This window comes from Aquarana catesbeiana, linkage group LG10 (genome assembly GCF_042186555.1).
Source record: "Aquarana catesbeiana isolate 2022-GZ linkage group LG10, ASM4218655v1, whole genome shotgun sequence".
Lineage (NCBI taxonomy): Eukaryota > Metazoa > Chordata > Amphibia > Anura > Ranidae > Aquarana > Aquarana catesbeiana.
The window spans coordinates 41,864,353-41,886,965 of NC_133333.1; the positions used below are offsets into that span (position 1 = coordinate 41,864,353).

Here is a 22,613-nt window from a genome sequence, read left to right on the forward strand (position 1 = left end):
ATGTGACGACCTTGCTTAGTATTTATAGTGTGCATGCCAGTTGCCATAGTGACAAGGGAGTGTAGTGCATCATCATGCCGCTATATGCGTTCTGCACTACATTCAAACGACATAATATCCATACAAAGTAACAATTTAATACATATAGATACATAATTTTTACAACAAAACATATATTTAAAAACATAATTGCAACTCTACCCTAAGACCCATTTAAATACATGAAGTAAGCAGATATAACCTAGGAACTCCCTCCAGTGGTGAACCAATGGAATTACATCTCTACAATTACATCTCTGAGGATGGAGTAAATGAATGGTATACATTTTTTAATGAAAAAGGCCTGGAATTACTGCAGTTTTTAATTAAAAGGAAACAAAGAAAAACTGCAATCATAAACAAACAAATTGAGGATTGCAAAGTTATATTAGAAGCATACAAGGATTCACCATCTTTTGCCTCACTAACGAATCAGTTAAATAGAGTATTAGAACAAAAGGATGAGGAAATCAAACAAAGGAAAAAAAGAAAATACCTGAGAGATACAAATGATTACAAATTAGAACAATCTTATAAATGGCAATTAAATTTAAAAGAAGGTAATACTGGATCCATAGCCTCCTCTCCAGAAAGAGAGGTACGAATCCGGTCTCCAAATCGGGATTAAAGGTATAAATCCCCCAGATAGACAATATAGGGATAATAATAATGGGCCACCAAATGGGCCACCTAAACAATATGAAACCAATAGGCCAAGGACATCTAAACCATGGTGGCAAAACAAGAACTATCCTAAACCATGGGTAAAATCGCCAAAAAGGCCATATTGGAAAAATAATAGTAAAAATCAAAAACCCCGGAATCACCCTAATAATCATTATGATAATTCAGTGCCCCGAAGTTATGGCCAATCAGATACTAACAATATGATGTATCAGAGCTATGGATACCAAGGACATGGTAATCAGGGAGATCCAGAATATGGTCATTCAGGATATTCCAGTTATTACAATCAGGACAGGAGGAAAGCAAGAGAGCAACCCCAATACCACTATCAACAAGGGTGGAACCAAGGGCATCATGATCAGTACCAATATGGATCTAGGAATAGCCCTATTTGTACCCAAAATCGATATGAAGCATTAAGAGACTATAGAGAAAATGACCCATCAACATCTTTTCTGGACCGGCGCAGGAGCGAAAGGACCCCGCCTCGGCAGGACGTAATAACGCATGTGAGAAGCCCAAACGCAGGAGGGGATGCCGAAGAGGATTGAAGGTCCAAAAGAAAAAGAGAGTAGTGGGTGAAGGCATATACAATCTAAGTGGAATTGATCTAAGTAGAACTGAATTACTAGTACTGGATAAAGGATTGAAATATGCACCAAAACGCAATCTATATAAGTTTGATTTATATGTGGATATCCAAAAATATACAAGAAGATTGAATATCAAAAATATATGTTGAACAAAACTATTGTGATTAATGTAGAAAATGGAGGTAGGATTGATACACCTGGAAGAATTCTCCATAGCAACTTAAGAAACAAATCCTTATTCAACCCACCTGTACATAACAACCAACATATAGAAGTGTTTAACAAAATGGTGACACAAGAGGTAGATAAACTTAAAAATAAAAGAATGAAAGATCCGCAAGTTATTAGAAAAGGAATCAAAGAATTGGAAGATAATAACAATGTTGTAGTGAGACCGGCAGATAAAGGAGGTGCAATTGTGGTTCTATCAAAAGAATACTACAACAATGAACTTCAAGGACAACTGAATGATCAGAATATGTATATAAAACTGAGAGGAAATCCCACTAGAGAATATAAAAGTGAATTACAGGAGTTGATACTAAAAGGAAGCAAAAAGAATATATTAACCAAAAAGGAGGAAAAATATCTCCTACCATATACATGCAGGGTGCCTATTATTTACACAATACCAAAGCTCCATAAGGATCACAAGAATCCGCCGGGACGACCAATAATAAATGGTATACATTCCATAAATGCAAGATTAGGGGAATATGTGGACAATTTTTTGCAACCATTAGTCCCATCAACACCAGCTTATCTAAGGGACACCAAGCACTTGATTCAGAAATTGAATAACATTGAAATCTGGCCAGATCAAAAATATTTGTTAGCCACAGCAGACGTTTCGTATTTGTATGCAAGCATAGGCCATCAGGAGGCCATGCAAGCCTCAAGATGGGCCATGGATAGATATAGTAATATCATTTCTAAACAGAAAAGATTTATTTTAAGATGTTTTTGGTTTACAACATAATTATTTTTGGTATAACTCAGAATTTTATAGACAACTTAATGGTATTGCAATGGGTGCTAAATATGCTCCAATATTTTTATGGCCGAATGGGAGGAATATGCGGTGAACTTAAATACCCCCCACAATTGATAATGTATTGAAGATTTATAGATGATTGTATAATATTATGGAATGGGGATGAAAATACTCTAATGGAATTTTTAGAAAAACTGAATGACAATCAAAAAAATATCAAGCTTACCTATGAAATCAGTAATACATCTATACATTTCCTGGATCTGGATATACAATTAACTAAGAATGGATTCCTAACAAAAACTTTTTTTAAACCAGTCGAGAGGAATAGTTATATCCCTGTGGACAGCTGTCACTTTGATCCCTGGCTGATTAGCATTCCGAAGGGGCAACTAATACGTCTAAGAAGAAATTGCACTGATAAAAGCACTTTTTTGGAACAAGCTAATATTATTGGAAGGAGATTTGTTCAAAAGGGATATAATAATGATTTTATAGAAGATAAAATCAAGGAGGTATCAGAGCTCTCAAGGGAAGAATTAATTAGAGACAAACAAAAGAAAACCACACAGTACCAAGAGATTCCTATGATTCTGGATTATAATATTCAGCATAGGCAAATCGAGCATATATTTAAAAAGGATTGGTCACTAGTTTTAGCGGATCACCGATTACGTAGTATTTTACCAGAGAAACCAAAATTTGTTTATAGAAAGGCACCAACTTTAACCACATGCCGACTGGGCCATAGCCGAAAGACGGCCACAGCGCGGTCGGCTTATCCTGAGAGGGTGTCCATGGATGTCCTCCCAGAATACTGCTCTCGCGCGCCCCCTGGGGCGCGCACCCGAGAACTTCCGTGACCGCCGGGTCCAGAGGACCCGGCGCATCACAGATCATGGTGAACGGCCGCTCATTGCGGCCGTTTACCATGTGATCGCTCCGTCAAATGACGGAGCGATCACATGTAAACAAACCGGCGTCATGTCATGACGCCGGTTCCTCCCTCCCCTCTGTGTACCGATCGGTACAGAGGGGGAGGAGCGGGGGAGGGATCGGATGGTAGCAGCGTTGTGGGCTGCATCTGTAGTGCCCACAACGCTGCTCTGTGACAAATACAGTCACATCCATCCATCCATCCCTCCATGCTCAGCCATCCCTCCATACTATAATACCCCACAATACTCTGCACTACTCCGCAACACCCCACAATACCCCACAATACTCTGCACTACTCCGCAACACCCCACAATACCCCACAATACTCTGCAATACTCCGCAACACCCCACAATACCCCACAATACTCTGCACTACTCCGCAACACCCCACAATACCCCACAATACTCTGCACTACTCCGCAACACCCCACAATACCCCACAATACTCTGCACTACTCCGCAATACCCCGCACTACTCTGCAACACCCCACAATACCCCGCAATACCCCACACTACTCTGCAACACCCCACAATACCCCGCAATACCCAGCACTACTCTGCAACACCCCACAATACCCCACAATACCCCGCACTACTCTGCAACACCCCACAATACTCCGCAACACCCCGCAATACCCCACAATAACCAGCAATACCCCACAATACTCCGCAACACCCCACAATACCCCACAATACTCCGCAACACCCCACAATACCCTGCAATACTCCGCAACACCCCACAATACCCCACACTACTCTGCACTACTCTGCAACACCCCACAATACTCTGCAATACCCCACAATGGCCCGCAACACCCCACAATACTCCGCAACACCCCACAATACTCCGCAACACCCCACAATACTCTTCAATACCCTGCAATACCCCGCAATACTCTGCACTACTCCGCAACACCCCGCAATACTCTGCAATACTCTGTACTACTCCGCAACACCCGGCAACACTCTGCAATACTCTGCAATACTCTGCAACACCCCGCAATACTCTGCAACACCCTGCAATACCCAGCCATACCCAGTCATACTCGGCGATACCCTGCCATGCGCAGCCATACCCAGCCTTGAGCAGCCATACCCAGCCTTGCGCAGCCATACCCAGCCTTGCGCAGCCATGCTCAGCCATGCTCGGCCATATTCAGCTGTACTTGGCCTCTGTATGTGGCCAGGCTGTGGAAGTCTCACACATGGGGTATCGCCGTAATCAGGAGGAGAAGGAGAATCTATTTTGGGGTGTCATTTTTGCTATGTACATGCTATGTGTTCGAAATATTGTATAAATGGACAACTTTGTGTTAAAAAAAAATGTGTTTTAACCACTTTCCGCCCGCTGGCCATCATATGACGTCCTTGACTTTGTGCGGGGATATCTGAATGATGGGTGCAGCTATAGGCATCATTCAGATATCATCTTTTTCAGCCCTACACCATAGGAATGATCATAGTGGCTATTCCACTGCTTGATCATTCTTATGGGAGGCGAGAGGGGACCTCCCCCCCTTCCCGCCGCCCTCCGGTGCGTCTACCGTCTCACCGACCGCTACGATCGAAGCCAGGATCGTTTTTTTTTTTTTTTTTTTATTTCAGGCTTCCCAGCCTAGAGGTGAGATGTGGGGTCCAATTGACCCCATATCTCACTGTAAAGAGGACCTGTCATGCCATATTCCTATTAAAAGGGATGTTTACATTCCTTGTAATAGGAATAAAAGTGATCAAAAAAATTTTTTTTGGGAAAAAAGTGTCAAACTAAAATAAATAAAGTAAAATGAACAATAAAAAAAAAAAAAAATTTTTTTAAAGTGCCCCTGTCCGTGTGGTCGCATGCAGAAGTGAATGCACACGTAAGTCCCGCCCACATATGAAAACGGTGTTCAAACCACACATGTGAGGTATCGGTGCGAACGTTAGAGCGAGAGAAATCATTTTGGCCCTAGACCTCCTCTGTAACTCAAAACATGTAACCAGTAAAAAATGTTAAAGCATTGCCTATGGGGGTTTTTAAGTAGCGAAGTTTGGCGCCATTCCACGAGCGTGTGCAATTTTGAAGGGTGACATGTTAGGTATCTATTTCCTCGGCGTAACTTCATCTTTCACATTATGCAAAAACATTGGGCCAACTTTACTGTTTTTGTTTTTTTTTTAAGCACAAAACTGTTTTTTTCCCCCAAAAAAAGCGTTCAAAAAATTGCTGCGCAAATACCGTGCAAGATAAAAAGTTGCAACAACCACCATTGTATTCTCTAGGGTCTTTGCTAAAAAAAACATATATAATGTTTTGGGGTTCTATGTAATTTTCTAGCAAATAAATGATGATTTTTACATTTAGGAGAGAAATGTCAGAATTGGCCTGGGTGCTCCAGAACGCCTGGAGGTGCTCCGTGCATGTTGGGCCTCTGTATGTGGCCAGGCTGTGTAAAAGTCTCACACATGTGGTATCGCCATACTCGGGAGTAATAGAAGAATGTGTTTTGGGGTGTAATTTGTGGTATGCACATGCGGTGTGTGAGAAATAACCTGCTAATATGACATTTTTGTGGAAAAAAAAAAAAGAAAAAAAAAATCTTGATTTTGCAAAGAATCGTGGGAAAAAATGACAACTTCAAAAAACTCACCATGCATCTTTCTAAATACCTTGGAATGTCTTCTTTCCAAAAAGGGGTCATTTGGGGGGTATTTGTACTTTTCTGGCATGTTAGGGTCTCAAGAATATAGATAGGCCGTCAGTAATTTAGGAATGATCAATTTTCAGATATTGGCACCATAGCTTTTGGACTCTATAACTTTCACAAAGACCAAATAATTTACACCGATTTGTACTTATTTTTACCAAAGATATGTAGCAGTATAAATTGTGGCCAAAATTTACGAAGAAAAATTACTAAATTTGCTAAATTTTATAACGGAAACAAAGAAAATTTCATTTTTTTACCGAATTTTCAGTCTTTTTTCTTTTATAGAGCAAAAAATAAAAAACCCAACGGTGATTAAATACCACCAAAAGAAAGCTCTATTTGTGTGAAAAAAAGGACAAAAATTTCATATGGGTACAGTGTTGCCTGACTGAGTAATTGTCATTCAAAATGTGAGAGCACCGAAAGCTGAAAATTGGTCTGGTTAGGAAGGGGGTTTAAGTGCCCAGTTGTCAAGTGGTTAAGGGATTTAATAGCGAAAATTTTTTCGGCCCTCCAAAAATCTCACAGGGGTTCACATTTTTTCAAGGAAAGGGTTTCTTTGCATGTAAAAGATGCTATGCTTGTAGAAATACAAAGCAAAATGGTCAAAAATGCATCAATTTCGCATCTACCAGTAAAAACAAAGATTTTGAAATCAAAGATTTTGTGTCATGTAGAACTAAGGGGGTGTTGTAGTATTACAATGTCCGTGCTCCCTACAGTATGTGGGAAGAACGAAATGCCCTATGTGGAAACGCATTCGGGAGCACATACAGAATATTGAAAAAGGTTTTCCAAAACACAGTATGTCACGCCATTTTGCTCTATATCATGACAAAGACCCTGCGTTATTGAAATTTTGGGCCATTGAAAAATATAAACCGCACTGGCGGGGTAGCAATAAAGTGAGATAATTAAGTAAAAACTAATCAAAATTGATTTTTGAAATGGGTACTCTTGCACCTTTTGGCTTAAATGTAGATTTTGATATAAATTGTTTTATTTCAGATTTTTTTCTCTTGACATCTGCTCCTCCAAAACAAGTTCTAATATTTTAAAATATTTTTAATAATTTTATTATATATCTTTTAAATATTTTTGTCAAAAAAATTTTTAGCGATTTTTTTTGTTAGCGTCTTTCTAGCATCTTTCTATCTCATACACATCCATTTACCCTTAGCTCATTAAAGGATGATTATGTAGAGATGTAATTCCATTGGTTCACCACTGGAGGGAGTTCCTAGGTTATATCTGCTTACTTCATGTATTTAAATGGGTCTTAGGGTAGAGTTGCAATTATGTTTTTAAATATATGTTTTATTGTAAAAATGATGTATCTATATGTATTAAATTGTTACTTTGTATGGATATTATGTTGTTTGAATGTAGTGCAGAACGCATATAGCAGCATGATGATGCATAAGGCCCCTTTCACACTGGAGCGGTTTTCAGATGGTATTGCGCTAAAAATACCGCCTGAAAACCGCCCCTAAACAGCCTCCGCTGTTTGTTCAGTGTGAAAGCCCGAGGGCCGCTCCTAAACCGCTCCTGCCCATTGAAATCAATGGGACAGCGCGGCTATACCGCGGTAATACCGCGGCTATAGCCGCGCTGTACGAGCGGATTTAACCCTTTTTCGGCCGCCAGCGGGGGTTAAAACCGAACCGCTAGCGGCCGAATACCGCTGCAAGAACGACGGTACAGCAGCGCTAAAAATAGCGCTGTTGTACCGCCGATGCCCCCACCGCCCCAGTGTGAAAGGGGCCTTACACTCCCTGGTCACTATGGCAACTGGCATGCACACTATAAATACTAAGCAAGGTCGTCACATGGTCACCTTTGAAAAAGTCACGTGTCTAGTGATGAAACCGGTCAGGAGGAGCCAGTGACAAGCAGTGCTGTTTTAAATTTTAAGTTTTAAATTTAAAAGAGAACAAAACTTTAATACTACTTTAATAGTGAACAATACTTTATTAAACAAGACAATAAAGTGTTATAAAAATGATATAAAATGTGTAAGAAATATACATAAATAGGTATAAAAATTTTAAAAAATGTAACTATTTATATATAAAAATATACTAATATAAAAAAAAATTACCAAAGGCTTATGAGATCAGATATACCAGAGTATGGTATGGAGCAAAGCTGAGACATGATCAGTGGCATAGTTATATATATGAAATTAAAAATATTAAGGTAAAATAATAGACATGTGCACTGCCGAAAAATTCATTTATTTTTTTTTTCCGTTTTTCTGGTCATTTGTTATGATCGCAATTCATAAATTAAAAAAAATGTAAATTCGAAAAAATTCAGTAGTTCGAAAAAACTTCGAATTTGGAAATTCGAAAATTTGAAAAAAAATTGGAAGTTCAAAAAAAATTGGTAAATATGAAATTCAAAAAGAAAACAAATTGGAAAATGTTTAAAAAATCTGAAATTTGAAAACCAGAAAATTTGAAAATCTGAAATAACTAACTAATAATACCGTATATACTCGAGTATAAGTTGAGATTTTCAGCCCTTTTCTTTAGGCTGAAAGTGCCCCCCTTGACTTATACTCGAGTCACCGCCATCTGCCTACATGATCAGCATGTCATGCAGACAGACTATGGCCATTCCACTGTTCAAAAGCAGCGCCTCCTCCTCGTCTGAGATAGGCAGAACACTCAATTTCCCAGCAGTCAGTGTACAGTCTATCATGGACATTCTCTCATCCTCGTCCGTGGTATGAGGATAAGAGAATGTCTGTGATAGGTTGACCGCTGACCGGCTTTTGAACAGTGGAATGGTTGCCAAATGTTATTATCACTAGCTGATCGGTGGATGCAGATCGGCACACAGACGCATGCACAGGAAACAGGTAGGCTGCACAGGACACATGCACAGGACACAGGGAGGCATGCAGCTGCAGATGGGCATTGTTGACCCTCTTTTTCACTTACAGTAGCTGCTGCATTTCTCACCCTCGGCTTATACTCGGGTCAATACGTTTTACCCAGTTTTTTGTGGTAAATTAGGGGCCTTGGCTTATATTCGGAACGACCTATACTCAAGTATATAAGGTAACTTAACTATTACTAACTATTAAATTATAGCTATTGGAATTTCCTTTCAAATGTGTTATTATGGCTATTAGTGACTGAATACCAATTTATCAAAAGTTACGAATTATCCGAAATAACGAATGCTGCATCTAAACAAATGGAATGGAACAAATTAATAATAAATAATAATAAATCATTTTATTATTATTATTGTAATTTATTATTATTAATTTGTAATGTTCCATTCGTTTAGATATGGCATTCGTTATTTTGGATAATTCATAACTTCGGATACATTTGTATTTTTTACATTCACTAACAGCCAAATTTGAACGGGAAATCCAATACCTATAATTTAATAGTTAGTAATACTTAGGTTATTAGTTAGTTATTTCAGATTTTCGAATTTTCGGTTTTTCATGTTTTCGAATTTCCGATTTTTTTTTAATTTTCGAATTTCCGAATTTCAGATTCATTTAGAATTTCCGATTTTTTTCGAATTTCCAAATTTACGAATTTTTTCAAATTTACAAATTTTTTCAAATTTACGAATTTTTTCAAATTTACGAATTTTTGAATATTCAAAATTATGAATATTCAGAAAAGTTTGTTAAATGGGTTTTCATTCATTTGGATATTAACGAATTAACAAATTTGTCAAAGTTCATTAAAAAACTAATTTGGAATGAAACGAATGTCTAGGAAATAAAACATTCATATGGTCAGAATGAATGTAAATGTGAAAATATATATAAATGAACCAGATATCTTATTTAAAACGATCCTATTGAGTATTACATTCTGATTGGAATATGCTAAAGAAATAATAATGTAGAGTAAAAAATAATACAGGGTAAAAAAGTAAAGGCAAGATAAGTAAAATTGACAAGCATGATGTCACTAAATGTGCAGCTCAAAAATGATTCCCCAAAATTCACTAATAATCAACTATGTTTACCTTAAAAATATAATAAAATTATATGAGAGATATGAGGAAAATAATAATACGTGACACACTAAATATTACATATTGACAAAAAATGATAAAATTGATAACCTAAGCTAATAATTACTGATAAAACAGTTAATGCCAAATTCAATATTGTGGCCTAGCGGATGAAGGGTCTCATGTATCCAAAAAGACTCCCGCTGGCTGAGGGTGGTCATTTTATTACTTCCCTCCCAATAGGGTTTTTTTTTTTAATTCCCCAAAAAATTAGGAGGAGAAGTCTTTATTGTAATGAGTTGCATCATGGTTTGAGATGCTATGTTTAGGGTAACCTTTTGTAATGTATTGGACATGTTCCCTAATTCTCATACACATTGGTCATTTGGTTTGTCCAATATATTGGATCTGGCATGGGCATTGGAGGGCATAGACTACTCCCTCTGTTCTATGTGTTATGAAATATATCTGAGAAGTATAGCCAAAGCTTTTTTGGGCTGTTCTTGTCCTATGGATCATAGGCGTGCAGTTCATTCGAAAGCTGCTAAAGTATAGTTTGATTGCCCAGTTCTTGGTCTAGATTTTTTTTTTGTGAAACCCATACTTCTCTTTTAACATCCATCTGGGGCCATGTGTCTTTATTGTTAGCCCTGGATGGACCAGTAAGACATTTATGGTGGACCCTCTCTATAAGTTCAGGGTTATGTTGCTTTTCAACAAACTTTTCAACAAACTTCTTTTTCCGTAACTGACCTTTCAAAAGATTATCAGCTTTGTATCTCTGACAGAATCAACTGGTATTCTATTGCATTTTATAAATAGTTTTAACAAAATGCTTTCAATATATATTTAACAGACACAATTGGAGTAAATAAGACCAGTTCGTTGTTAGGATTTACACACTCTGTGGCTTACAATTTACTACTTCCAGTTTGTATTAGAGTACAAACATTTAGTACAATGGAGCAACACAAATTAAAAAGAAAAATACAATTTTATGCTATAAGTATTTCTTACCTGTAGTTACCATAGCACTCAAGATCAAAAAGACGAAGATTTCATTCATGGTTATGGAAGTTATGGTTATGGTTCAGTTTCGAAGGCCAATATTCGAGTAGCCTGACAGATCTTGTACCTGAAACTAGAGTTGAGCGAGGGTTTGGGAATATAGGAGAGATATTTATACTAATTTGAGTTTCATTTTGTGCCAAGGTACAGGGTACAAGGTGTACAAGCAGTTCCTCTTTGGCAAAATCCATATTTTACACAGTTGCATTTTACTGTTTGTTCAACAAATGTTCTGAAATGTTTGGACACCTGTGCAAAGACTTGGAATGGTTTGTAAATGTTACTTTGTATCCAAAAACAATTTTCTACATTTCAAGAAAGAATTTAACCCCTGTTCTCACCAACGAACTACAAACGCACAGTGAGAAAATAGTAAAGCCTATGTACCCAGACAGCAGGGCAAATGCATACCCCTCTGCTATCCCTGAAGGGTGTGATTGGTAACCCAGGAAAAGTCTGAGGCAATGGTTTGACAGCAGGAACATGTGCCACAAAATGCCTCATAAAACATATCTAAAACCGAAAATGAAAATGTAATATATTGAAAATATTTAAATGAGGTGACTGTGTGAGTTTTAATATTATTTTTTCCCTTTATTTTCTCCTAATAATCATGAAAGTAACACACTTCCTCTCCCCTGGTGTCTAGCACCCCTCATGCTATTTTTTGTCATCTCCTTGCCTATTAAACTAGAAAATTGACATTTTTAATTTGACAGACTTGGCCCATTGATTTCCGGTTTGCCATCCAAATTTCTGTAAAAGGACAGTTCAGTTCATCACAACTCACCACTTACTATGGCATCACCTCTCCTTCTCTTTTAGGGCATGTCTGCTTTTTCTTTATTTTTTTGGACAGATCTTATTTGGGAAAGGGCTGGCAGCCTTTAGCTGTATTACTCCATGTTTTATTTTTGCTGTTGCCTGCCCTTTCCCCAAGCAGTTGAATCCCCCCCTCCATTTGCTGCTGCCCAGCCTTCCTCCTGCATTGTGGAAGGGTGGGCAGCCTATGACCATAGGTTTTCCCCAGTGGCGGCTGGGGCTCAAAATTTTTTTTTTGGGGGGGGGCGCAAACAAACTGAAAGAAAAAAAACATCAATTGCAGCCTCACTGTACCATCAAACGCAGCCACTGTGCCCATCAAACGCAGCCACTGTGCCCACCAAACACTGCAATTGTGCCATCAAATGCTCCCACTGTGCCATCAAATGCTCCCACTGTTCCCATCAAATGCTGCCACTGTGCCCCCCCACCCACCGTTTGCCCGGCACTTACCCTGTCTCAGTGAGGCAGCGGGTATCTGAGGCGAGCAGTGAGCGGTTTCCACCATGTCCTCGATGTCGTCTCCCGTCCTCTCATATGATTGGACGCCTGGTAGGTGTCCAATCACAGCACCTGTCATTTCAGCCAATCAGGTGACGGGTAACAGACCCGAGCACCTGATTGGCGGAGAGGCGGTTCAGTGTTAGGAAAGTGAATATTCATTCGCTTTTCTAACACAGCTGAGTGAACTGCAAGCGCCAAATATGGCGCTCACTGCTTACCTTTTTGATGCCTATTAGAGCCTGTGGCTCTAATCAGGTGCTTCAAAGAATACCCCGCCACTTTAATTCAGGGGCTGGGCGTCTGAATAGGGTGTGGCAGCGGCGGCCATAGATAGATTCATGCAATGCATGAATCTATTTATTGGTGATAGAGGGGTGGCTGGAGAGAGGGGGTGGCGCCCGTGCGCCCTTATGGACGCACCGCCACTGTTTAAACCCCAAAACTGATTATAGTGGTGATATTTGTGCCTCTGAGTTCCCAGCTGTGCCCACCTATGAATACCAGTAGCAAGGGGAATAATTTTTCCTTTTTGCAGCTCAATTACATTATAAAGAATGTTGTCTGGCAAGTTATATGTAAGCACTTTACACAAAGGGGTTAAGGGTTGGAATATAATTATTATGCGCTAAAATTCAACAAAATTCTGGTCCAATTAATAAAAGCAAGATATCTGAGTTATTTAACATAGCTGTAACACATGCATCATTCTCTAATAAGATCATTATTTACAGCAAATATTAGTTTTAAATAATAATCATTTTGGCAAATTAGGCACATTGTGTATGACTTTTAGCATTGTGAATTTACCTTTTTGTTTTTAAATGAGAAGCTTTTAAAACTGCTAAACACAGTACAACTAATACTTCTGATAAATGGATTTGCCATACGAGAGCAGTTTAAGCCAAAATCCATTTTTTTCCCAATTTGTTCAGTAACCACATGCAGAGTGTCTCTAGAGAAGCATGCATGCAGGGTACAGTTTACTGATGTCCCCCTATTGGCCCAAAGTGCCAATATTTTGTGTGGCCACCATTATTTTCCAGCACTGCCTTAACCCTCTTGAGCATGGAGTTCACCAGAGCTTCACAGGTTGCCACGAGAGTCCTCTTTCAATCCTCCATGACGACATCACAGAGCTGGTGGATGTTAGAGACCTTGCGCTCCTCCACCTTCCGTTTGAGGATGCCCCACAAATGCTCAATAGAGTTTAGGTCTGTAGACATGCTTGGCCAGTCCATCACCTTTACCCTCAGCTTCTTTAGCAAGGTAGTGGTCATCTTGGAGGTGTGTTTGGGGTCGTTATCATGATGGAATACTGCCCTGCAGCCCAGTCTCCAAAGGTAAAGGATCATTCTCTGTTTCAGTATGTCACAGTACATGTTGGCATTCATGGTTCCCTCAATGAACTGTAGCTCCCCAGTGCCAGCAGCACTCAGGCAGCCCCAGACCATGACACTCCCCCCACCATGCTTCTCTGTAGGCAAGACACACTTGTCTTTGTAATCCTCACCTGATTGCCGCCACACACGCTTGACACCATCTGAGCGAAATAAGTTTATCTTGGTCTCATCAGACCACAGGACATGGTTCCAGTAATCCAAGTCCTTAGTCTGCTTGTCTTCCAAACTGTTTGCGGGCTTTCTTGTGCATCATCTTTAGAAGAGGCTTCCTTCTAGATCAACAGCCATGCTGTTTAATGCAGTGTGCGACGTATTGTCTGAGCACTGACAGGCTGACTCCCACCCCTTCAACCTCTGCAGCAATGCTGGCAGCACTCATACGTCTATTTCCCAAAAGACAACCTCTTGATATGACGCTGAGCAAGTCCTGCTGCTACTTGGTCTCTTACTTTGAACTCATCTGGGACCCCTCTAGGGACCCCTATGGCATCTATGTATACATGAGGGTCAAAGCTTCCTGCTGGGGCACTGCTACGCCTCCTGTTAGGTTGGGGTGTGTTGTTTGTATTTAGCCTTGGGTTCTCAGAGAGAATATGTAGAGGCATTATTGCCTTGGCCAATGCACATTCTCCTGTCCACTGTCCTGTCAATCTGCTTCTAATTTTCATGCCTCTGCAGATCCAGTACACGTCTCCAGAGACTGGACTTGATTTTGCACTAGATCTGCAGACACCTCACTATAAGATCCACAGTAACCCTTAGTGAAATTCCCAAGAGGTTTCCCAACTCCCTGATACCGTCCATAACATGTGTAATTGCCAGGATATATGGTGATACCTTTTCCTGGCTTGGGGGTCTTGGTTACTATGGGATATTCCTTCTTCCAATGTTCACACAGGGAGTGGTCAAGTGGCTGTGTTGGTAAATAGGCTGAGGAAACATGTCTCATGTTCTGGGGGTATGTTTAGGGGTACCGTTCCTAAGTTTGGTCTAGCCCCCCCACACACACATAGCAATTGGTCTTATTGTGTTTCCCTGCACTGTACCTCATCCACTTGAGCCACAAGTTGACATCTGAGAACCCGGTTTCTGCAGCCATGGTATCCTCAAAGGTAGGGTCTGCTATGGCCACCATGTCCTTAATGTCTGTTTATGGGGCCTCAAGGGGTTTGAGCTAGAGGTGGATTGGGGAACTCCCCACTCTGGGTTATTGAACATATCTTTCAGTTGGAAAGGCTTTCTAAAACTGGGATACCCACTTCCCCACCATAGGCCCAGAACATAGGTCCCACTGTCTTCTGGGCTAGGATTCTCAATATTCAGCCTGAACTCTTTGGTGTAATACTGATCTGTGTGTTTGTTGATTGTCATTCTATCCAAGAGTGACTTCCCATTTTTGTCTTTTCTATTTTGGGCATTTTCAGGTTTTTACCCCCAGTGTTCCAACCCACTGCTCCCCAGGAATCACAGTTGTTGCCCCAATAGGTGTCAGTGACGCATACATACTCAGTCATGGGTCTTACTGCTTCATCCCAGGACCAGATCTTGTACATAGTACCTGGAATTATCTGTTCATAAGAGGATATAAAAGTGTCAACATGTGTATTGGATGAGTTATAAAAGAATTGTGTTATACCATCTTTTTGTTTGATGGCTACCTCTTGTGCCTGAACAATGATTACTATGAAAAGGATATACAGATTCATTTGGTCCCCTCGGCCTCTTACTCAGGTACAGGGACTTTCTTGCAGTATCCACGTGTTCTTTCCAGCCACTTCGTCTGATGTGGCAGTTGTTAAGAGAACCTGGAAAGGACCATCATATCTGGGTTCAAGAGTATGTTTTCTCACAAACTTCTTTATCAGGACCCAGTCACTAGTAACCAGCTTGTGTGTGGCTGTATCTAGCTCTGGATCTGAAATGGAAGAAAACACTTCCGAATGGATACGGGTTAATTCTCGAGATAAAGCAGTCACATAATCAGTCAATACATCAGATTGGAGCAGCAACTGTTGTTGGGAAATAACAACTGTTGGGAAATAACAAACTAGTCTGGGGGCTGAACCAAATAATGTCCTATAGGGTGACAGACCAAGGTTTCCCCTTGGAGTGTACCTAACACTGAATAAGGCAATGGTTAGGCTGTCTGGCCAACTCATTCCCGGTCCTGAGACATTTTTAGCATTCTAGATTTTATTGTACCATTCAATTTTTCCACCTTCCCACTGCTCTGAGGCTCTGAGGATGGTATGGAGTGTGGAAAGCTAGTGTAACCCCCAAAGCTGCCCATATTTCCTTGGTCTCTGAGGCCGTAAAAGCCGGCCCCTGATCGCTCTCTATGACCTCTGGAACACCATATCTGCACACGTTTCTGTTAAAAGTCTTTTAGCTGTGGTCTTTGCTGTCATGTTGGTAACGGGATAGCCTTCTGGCCATATGGAGAACATGTCAATGACAATCAATGCAAATTCATATCGGCCACTCTTCGGCATCTGGATGTGGTCGATCTGTATCCTTTGGAAGGGGTACTGGGCTTTTGCTAGATGCTTCAAAGGTACCTTCTCTGTTCTTCCAGGATTGCACCTAGCACAGATGGTGCATGACTTGCAGAAGTTGTTGGTGAGTGGAGTGATCCCCGGAGCCAAGAGGTATTTGTTGATCAGGGCGTTCATCAAGGTTTTTGAAAGATGAGAGGCACTGTGGGCCCACTGTACCACTGCAGGAAACATTGATTGTGGTAGACACGGTCTCTTGTTTACGTCCATGATTCCTTCAACTTCTGTGGCTCCTTTTTTGATCCACACTTCTTTTTCTTCCTTGTCAGTTGCCTCCTGTTGCTCCTTGAGGTGAGTCCTGTTTACAGGAGGGTTTTGTAGAATCATAGTGGTTTGCACAGTCTCTTCAGGGGTGTTTATTGGGTCATCCAGGATGGGTGCATTCACTCTGCTAACCACTTCTCACGTCCCAGCTGCAGCTTGTTTCGCAGCGGTATCTGCCAGATGATTGCCTCATGCTTCTTGAGAAACCAGCTTCCCGTGCGCCTTTACCTCAAGTATAGCCACTTGTGCTGGGAGGAGTAGGGCATCCATTAAGTCCTTGATAGCTGCACTGTGTTTTACAGGTGTTCCTGTTGCTGTCAGGAACCCTCTGGTTTTTCCAATGATCCCAAAATTTCCTTCTGCCAATTTGCATGCCATAGTTAGGGCCTGGAGTTCTTCTGCTTCCTGGGCAGACATGGAGGAGGGTAATGCTGAAGCTTGAAGAACTGTATCTTCGGTGGTGACTGCGTATCCTGTGTGGTACCGTCCAGTACTGTCCGCATACCTGGAACCATCCACAAAAATTGTCAAGTCAGGATTCTCAAGGGTTGTCATCACTTCGAAGCAGTCATGAGCAGTGAGATGAGGATTATTCTCTAAAGAGGTTCCCCCTCAAGAAGAAGAAGCAGAGTGGACGGGTTAAGGGTATCACATGGGAGGACGGTGATGTTATCGGGGAGAAGCAAGGCACACTGGATTCTGAGGAGGTGTCTTGCTGGGGACAGGTGTTTGGGCTGTACTTGGTACTCTCTGAGACAAACAGTTTGAAAGTCTTTCATAGTCTTGGAGGTCCAAAGGGCTGTTGAGAGGATCTCCTTCAGAGTTTCAAAATTGTCCACAGCTTCTGGTAAAAGCATGAAAGGGTCAGATTTCAGGGCATCATAAAGGGATTGCATCGAAAAGGAGGCTTCTGGAACTGGGATCTAAGAACGGCAGTAGGAGATTAATTCTAGAAAGGCGTGAAGGGGCTTTTGACCTTGAGGCAAAGGGATACCCTTGATTGCAACTCTTTCTTCAGTGAGATGTCAGGTGCCTTGGGAGATGCAGAGGCCTAGGAAAATCACTTTCTCTCTGGACATTTTGCTTTAAGGCCTTGCATCCTTGCTCAGCCAGGTAGTGGAGGAGGTTTTCAGAGAAGATTGAGGCATCACCAAGGGTATCTGCACAAGCAGGAAGTCATCCACAGAAGGAGTACAATGTCTGGGTGTCACTTCATCCAGGCATCCAGAATGAGGGCCATTGCCTTGGCGAATTGGGAGGGGGAGTTCTGGGCACCTTTTAGCAGTACAGTCCAGGTGTGGCTGGCAGGTGACACAGGCTTGCTTGAAGAAGAGGTCTATGTGATTCGGAGAGGTGGGCGAGGTGGTAGGCGAGGTGGGGTGTCAAGTCCCTGGTACTGGGCGTTTCATGTGGACCACGGTTGGGGCTTGGTTGGCTGTGGGTGAATTTCCGGGGGCTTCGGTATTCCCTTGTGGAGTGGCTGGGTCTTCCGCAGTTGTAGCAGACACGTGGAGTTGGTACTGGTGGGCGCAGATAGGGTGTGTCAGAGGCCATCATGAGAGGAGCTACTCTCTACTGCTCTGTGAGGATTCTGGACCTAATAACTACTAATAACAATGTCTCAAGTTCCATTACACTATACTCAGACCCTTTCAGATTGACTCTTTAAGACCTGAAATAAATGCAGCAGCTAACATGTGTCTATGCGCTCTGTTCAGCACGCTAAAACCCAAATCAGTAAACTTCTGGGCTATTTCTCAACAGATTTGCCTTTTCTTGTGTGACCTCTTGTACACATATTGGCTTCAGGCGTTTTAGAGTGGAGATGTGAACCATCTCAATACAGAATAATTGTTTTTTGTTTTTTTTTCAGAATACAAAACGCTCAAATGTAAATGGGGCCTAAATCTAGCACATAGATTTAAGCAAGGAAAGCACTTCCTCTTTCGTTCTTCTGGCATAATGCCCAGAATATATAAACGTCCTCTTTATTTATAATACTCTTAAATATTAAAATTGAACATTTTAAACTCCCCAAGTATTGGTAATACAGCTTAAACACAATTAAAACCTTTTGCTTAAATATAGCACATTTGCTACATTTACTGTTATTAGAGAAACTCCTTTTAGCTTCAATAATGCAAGGGTAAGCAATTACAACTAAAGTCAGATTCTGACTGAAATATTCAGAAATATTCAAGACATCCTATACATAAATTATTTATTTAATTAAAATGCTACATTGATTGCTACTATGTTCCATCACTGGAAACATGTGGGTGGGTTTCGGTGTGGGCTGTTCAGGGGGCGGTGGCATAGGGCGTGTTGCCACAGGGGGAGGTGTCACTTAGAACAGAGGGACGGAGGGCAGTGTCTACTTCCTGGAGACCAGATGCCATTATAGGGCGGTGGCTGACTACTTAGCTTCCTCTTTTCTAGTTTTCTATACACATATACAATACGACCATTTTGATTATTTTGATTAATTTCATGTTCTGTCCACCCCCTATTTCATGAATAGCGTTTGCAACTTTAAACCAAGCATCTGCTGCTCATAGCAACCTAAAATCTGACAACAGACCTTATTTACGTTTCAAAAACAGTACGCCATTCATCTACTTGTAGCCTTCCGCCCAAATGCATATCAACCACTCACTTTTGCCAATTTCTTTCCCTTTTTGACAGCACCCTCTCCTTCCCACTCTAATACCAAGTCACAAGCCAAACTGCCCTCATTACAGAGTGAGAGAGAGAGAGAGAGAGAGAGAGAGAAAGAGAGAGAGAGAGAGAGAGAAACCTCTCAGCAAGACACTTATCAAACAGATAAGGAGTACAGCAGTTAATATTCAATAATGCACCACTTCAAATGTTATTTACATGTTCCAACTCAAAGCCCAAACTTCTCACTCTGTCTTTTTCCCTTTCTTCTAACCCTTCCGGTTGTTCAGGTTGCAAGGGGCACCTTTCCGCTGCGTGTCCTGTTATTCTAGCTTGGGCCTCGATGACCTCCAATGACTTGCCAACAACAAGTTTGACTGGGTAATGCACATTTAATCTGAATACCAACACATGTGTGGTCTCCGCTAACAGGGGTTTACAACCAAGACATTTCCTTTTATATCCTGGCTCGACCACTTTAACCAACCCCCAGCCTTCTTCATGTATCCCAAATAACAGACCACAAACACACTTAGGACATGACATTACCACCACCAACAAAATGTGACCAACAACCAACAACAAGCAACAAGATGTGTGACAACTGTAGAGAAATACAGGATTGATCAGATCTCACGGAATCCCCACGCCACCGCTGGGCATAATCCTGATGCCCCCTCCTGGTTATCCGTGCTTCCTTGCACCCGTGCTTTGCCGCACAATTATTTGTTCCCCAGGAGGAGTTTAACCACATCCTGACACCTCCTCCTGGTCCCTATTCCCCAGAAGTTTAAACCACGTCAGCTATTTTCATCCGTGACTATATAAGCAATCCCTCATTCCCAACAGCCACCACAAAACACAAGATCGATCAACAAAACAGAACAGAACAAAACATGAGGTAGATATAATTGCAGGTTCCTTATTATATCAACAGACTTGAGGCAAGATATATACCTGTCTTTGAGGGCCGCAGGAAGCCGATATGGGCACAGGGGTTGACCAGCCACGGGTACAGGATAAACAGTAGACTAGATATACGAGATATCAAAAGTGTCTTACCGTTTTTAGAGGCGATCAGTTTCCATATCCTGTCTCTCCGTGTTGGCTTGTCCCGGTCCCTTCTGGATCGGCTATCCCTTGGGATCCTAGCCTCGAGCCCCACGTTGGGTGCCAAAATGTTTTGGATTCAGAACAAAAGTTCCGATATTATTATATCTACCCCTGATAAGATTGTTGAATATAAAGGCATGCTTCAAGTAAGCTCACACTGAGACAGACACGAGTTCAGTGGAAAAGTTACTTCTGTTTAATATTTCCGTTTCTTAAGATTTTTATACAATTCCATCAAAGTTCTGAGATACGTCAGATAGACTAGCACATACAAACCACAAGTACAAAAATACATATGGTGCAAGGAACATGACAATGTTTTGGCTTTTAGCTGGTGCACATTTGCAGAAGTAAATAATTGTTTTTGCAGCACTTTGCAGCATTCTCTTGCTTCTCTGTGTAAGGCTCTTATATTCTGTATGTAGGGGCAAAGCAGGGGCAAACTTTTTGTTAATTCTTCAGTTCCACAGTAGCAAGGGAAAAGGGTGAGCTTTGCAGAAAAATCTGAATATTGTTTTTAAGGCTTATAAGCGTAGAAGCTGAAACATATATATGTTAGTTATATAAAGCATGTGTTGGAATAGACAGTTCACCATGATCACATCCATTACACTCAATCTAAAATGACTGGGCCTATTATTTCTCCCAGTCCAGGCCTGCCTATCATTGAGCTCAATGGGTGGAATAGTGCCCCATTGTTCGTGTCAGTACAGAAATGATTGCCCCATTGTTGGTGTCAGTGCAGAAATGATAGCCCCATTGTTGGTGTCAGTGCAGAAATGATAGCCCCATTGTTGGTGACAGTGGGAGGAATAGTGCTCCAAGTGGTTTAGAGGACTAAATTGCACAACAATAGTATGCAGTGCTAAAGTACAAAGAGCTGGTTTTGCAATGTCACTAACAACTTCACACTCACTGCCAACATCTATGAAAAAAATAAATAAAAGACCCAAAAAATGGAACACAGATAAAAGTGCTCTAGGATAAAAAAAAAAACAAAAAAAACCCAACTACCAACCCTAAATGAAATTTTTATAATTTAATTTTTGTTCATACAAATCAAGCTTTCTTTTGGTGGTATTCAATCACTACTGGGGTTTTTATTTTTTGCTAAACAAACAAAAAAAATGTAAAAAAAAAAATTTTTCATAGTTTGTTATAAAATTTTTGCGAACAGGTAATTTTTCTCCTTCATTGATATGCGCTGATGAGGCTGCACTGAGGGCCACTGATAGGGTGCACTGATGGGCACTGATATGCTGCACCGATAGGCACAGATAAGGCGGTACTGATGGGCGCTGATAAGGCGGCACTGATGAGGCGGCACTGATGGTCCCTGATAGATGGCACTGATGGGTGGCACTGAAGGGCACTGATAGGTGTCACTGATAGGTAGCACTAATGGACACTGATGGGCACTAATAGGTGAAACTGATGGGTACTGATAGGTGGCACTGATGGGCACTGGTAGGTAGCACTGATAGGTAGCACTGGTGATGAGGCACTGATTGGTGGCATTGATAGGTGTCACTGTGGGCTCTGATAGGTGTCACTGTGGGTACTGGTAGGTGGTGCTGTGGGCTTTGGTAGGTGGTGCTGGTGGGCAATGGTAGGCGGCACTGTTGTGCACTGGTAGGTGGCACTGGCAGGTGGCACAGGTGGGCACACATCACTTGGCGGTGGCTCTCAGCAATCGGAACCGATGTCCATCTGACAGCCACCGGTGATCAGCTTTTTTTTCTCCCCATGCTATCAGCGTGAGGAGAAAAATAGCCGATTACCGGCTCTGTTTACATCACATTATCAGCTGCCATTGGCTGATAGCTGATCATGCGGTAAGGCGTCAAGATCGACCCCCTACTCCGATCTGTGATCAGCCGGGTCTCATAGACTCGCTGATCACAAAGCGTGGTGCGCACGCCCTGCAGGGGGCATGCAGGCTGCTCGAGCATGGGAGGATGTCATATGAAGGCTTCCCGGCAAAGTAGGTCTGAACTGTAGCCATCATTCGGCTATAGCACGGGCGGGAAGGGGTTAAATAAACATTGTATACTTTCCTGTTCTGTGCCTAGATCATAGAGTCTTGCATAGAGCAGCCCCAATCCCTCTCTTCTCTGGTACTCTGTCAGCACTCTGGGCCCCTCCCCCTGCTGAGTGCCCCCATAGTAAGCTATTTGCTATGGGGACACTCATGCATGCTCGCTTCCCAGCCCCGCTCTCTGTGTCCATAAAACACATAGAGTGCAGCGCAGCCCTGCCCCAAAATCTCATACGTGTCTCATAAGCAATGG

At 41.5% G+C, this 22,613-nt stretch overlaps 1 protein-coding gene and 1 long non-coding RNA gene across 4 annotated transcripts in view; one reads left to right on the top strand and one right to left on the bottom strand.

The window, feature by feature from the left end:
• The window catches only part of LOC141110626 (uncharacterized), a 116,285-nt gene extending 105,166 nt beyond the window's left edge, over positions 1–11,119 (bottom strand). The window contains exon 1 of one of the 3 annotated variants that reach the window (XM_073602072.1): positions 10,956–11,119. In XM_073602072.1, coding sequence (XP_073458173.1) covers positions 10,956–11,004 — 49 coding nt within the window. In that variant the 5' untranslated portion in view covers positions 11,005–11,119. The remainder of the gene's footprint in view (positions 1–10,955) is intronic. The other 2 variants (XM_073602074.1, XM_073602073.1) reach the window with 2 other exon arrangements.
• LOC141110628 (uncharacterized) overlaps positions 8,632–22,613 on the top strand; it is a 57,220-nt gene continuing 43,238 nt past the window's right edge. The window contains exon 1 of the long non-coding RNA XR_012236309.1: positions 8,632–8,808. This is a non-coding gene — a long non-coding RNA (uncharacterized lncRNA). The remainder of the gene's footprint in view (positions 8,809–22,613) is intronic.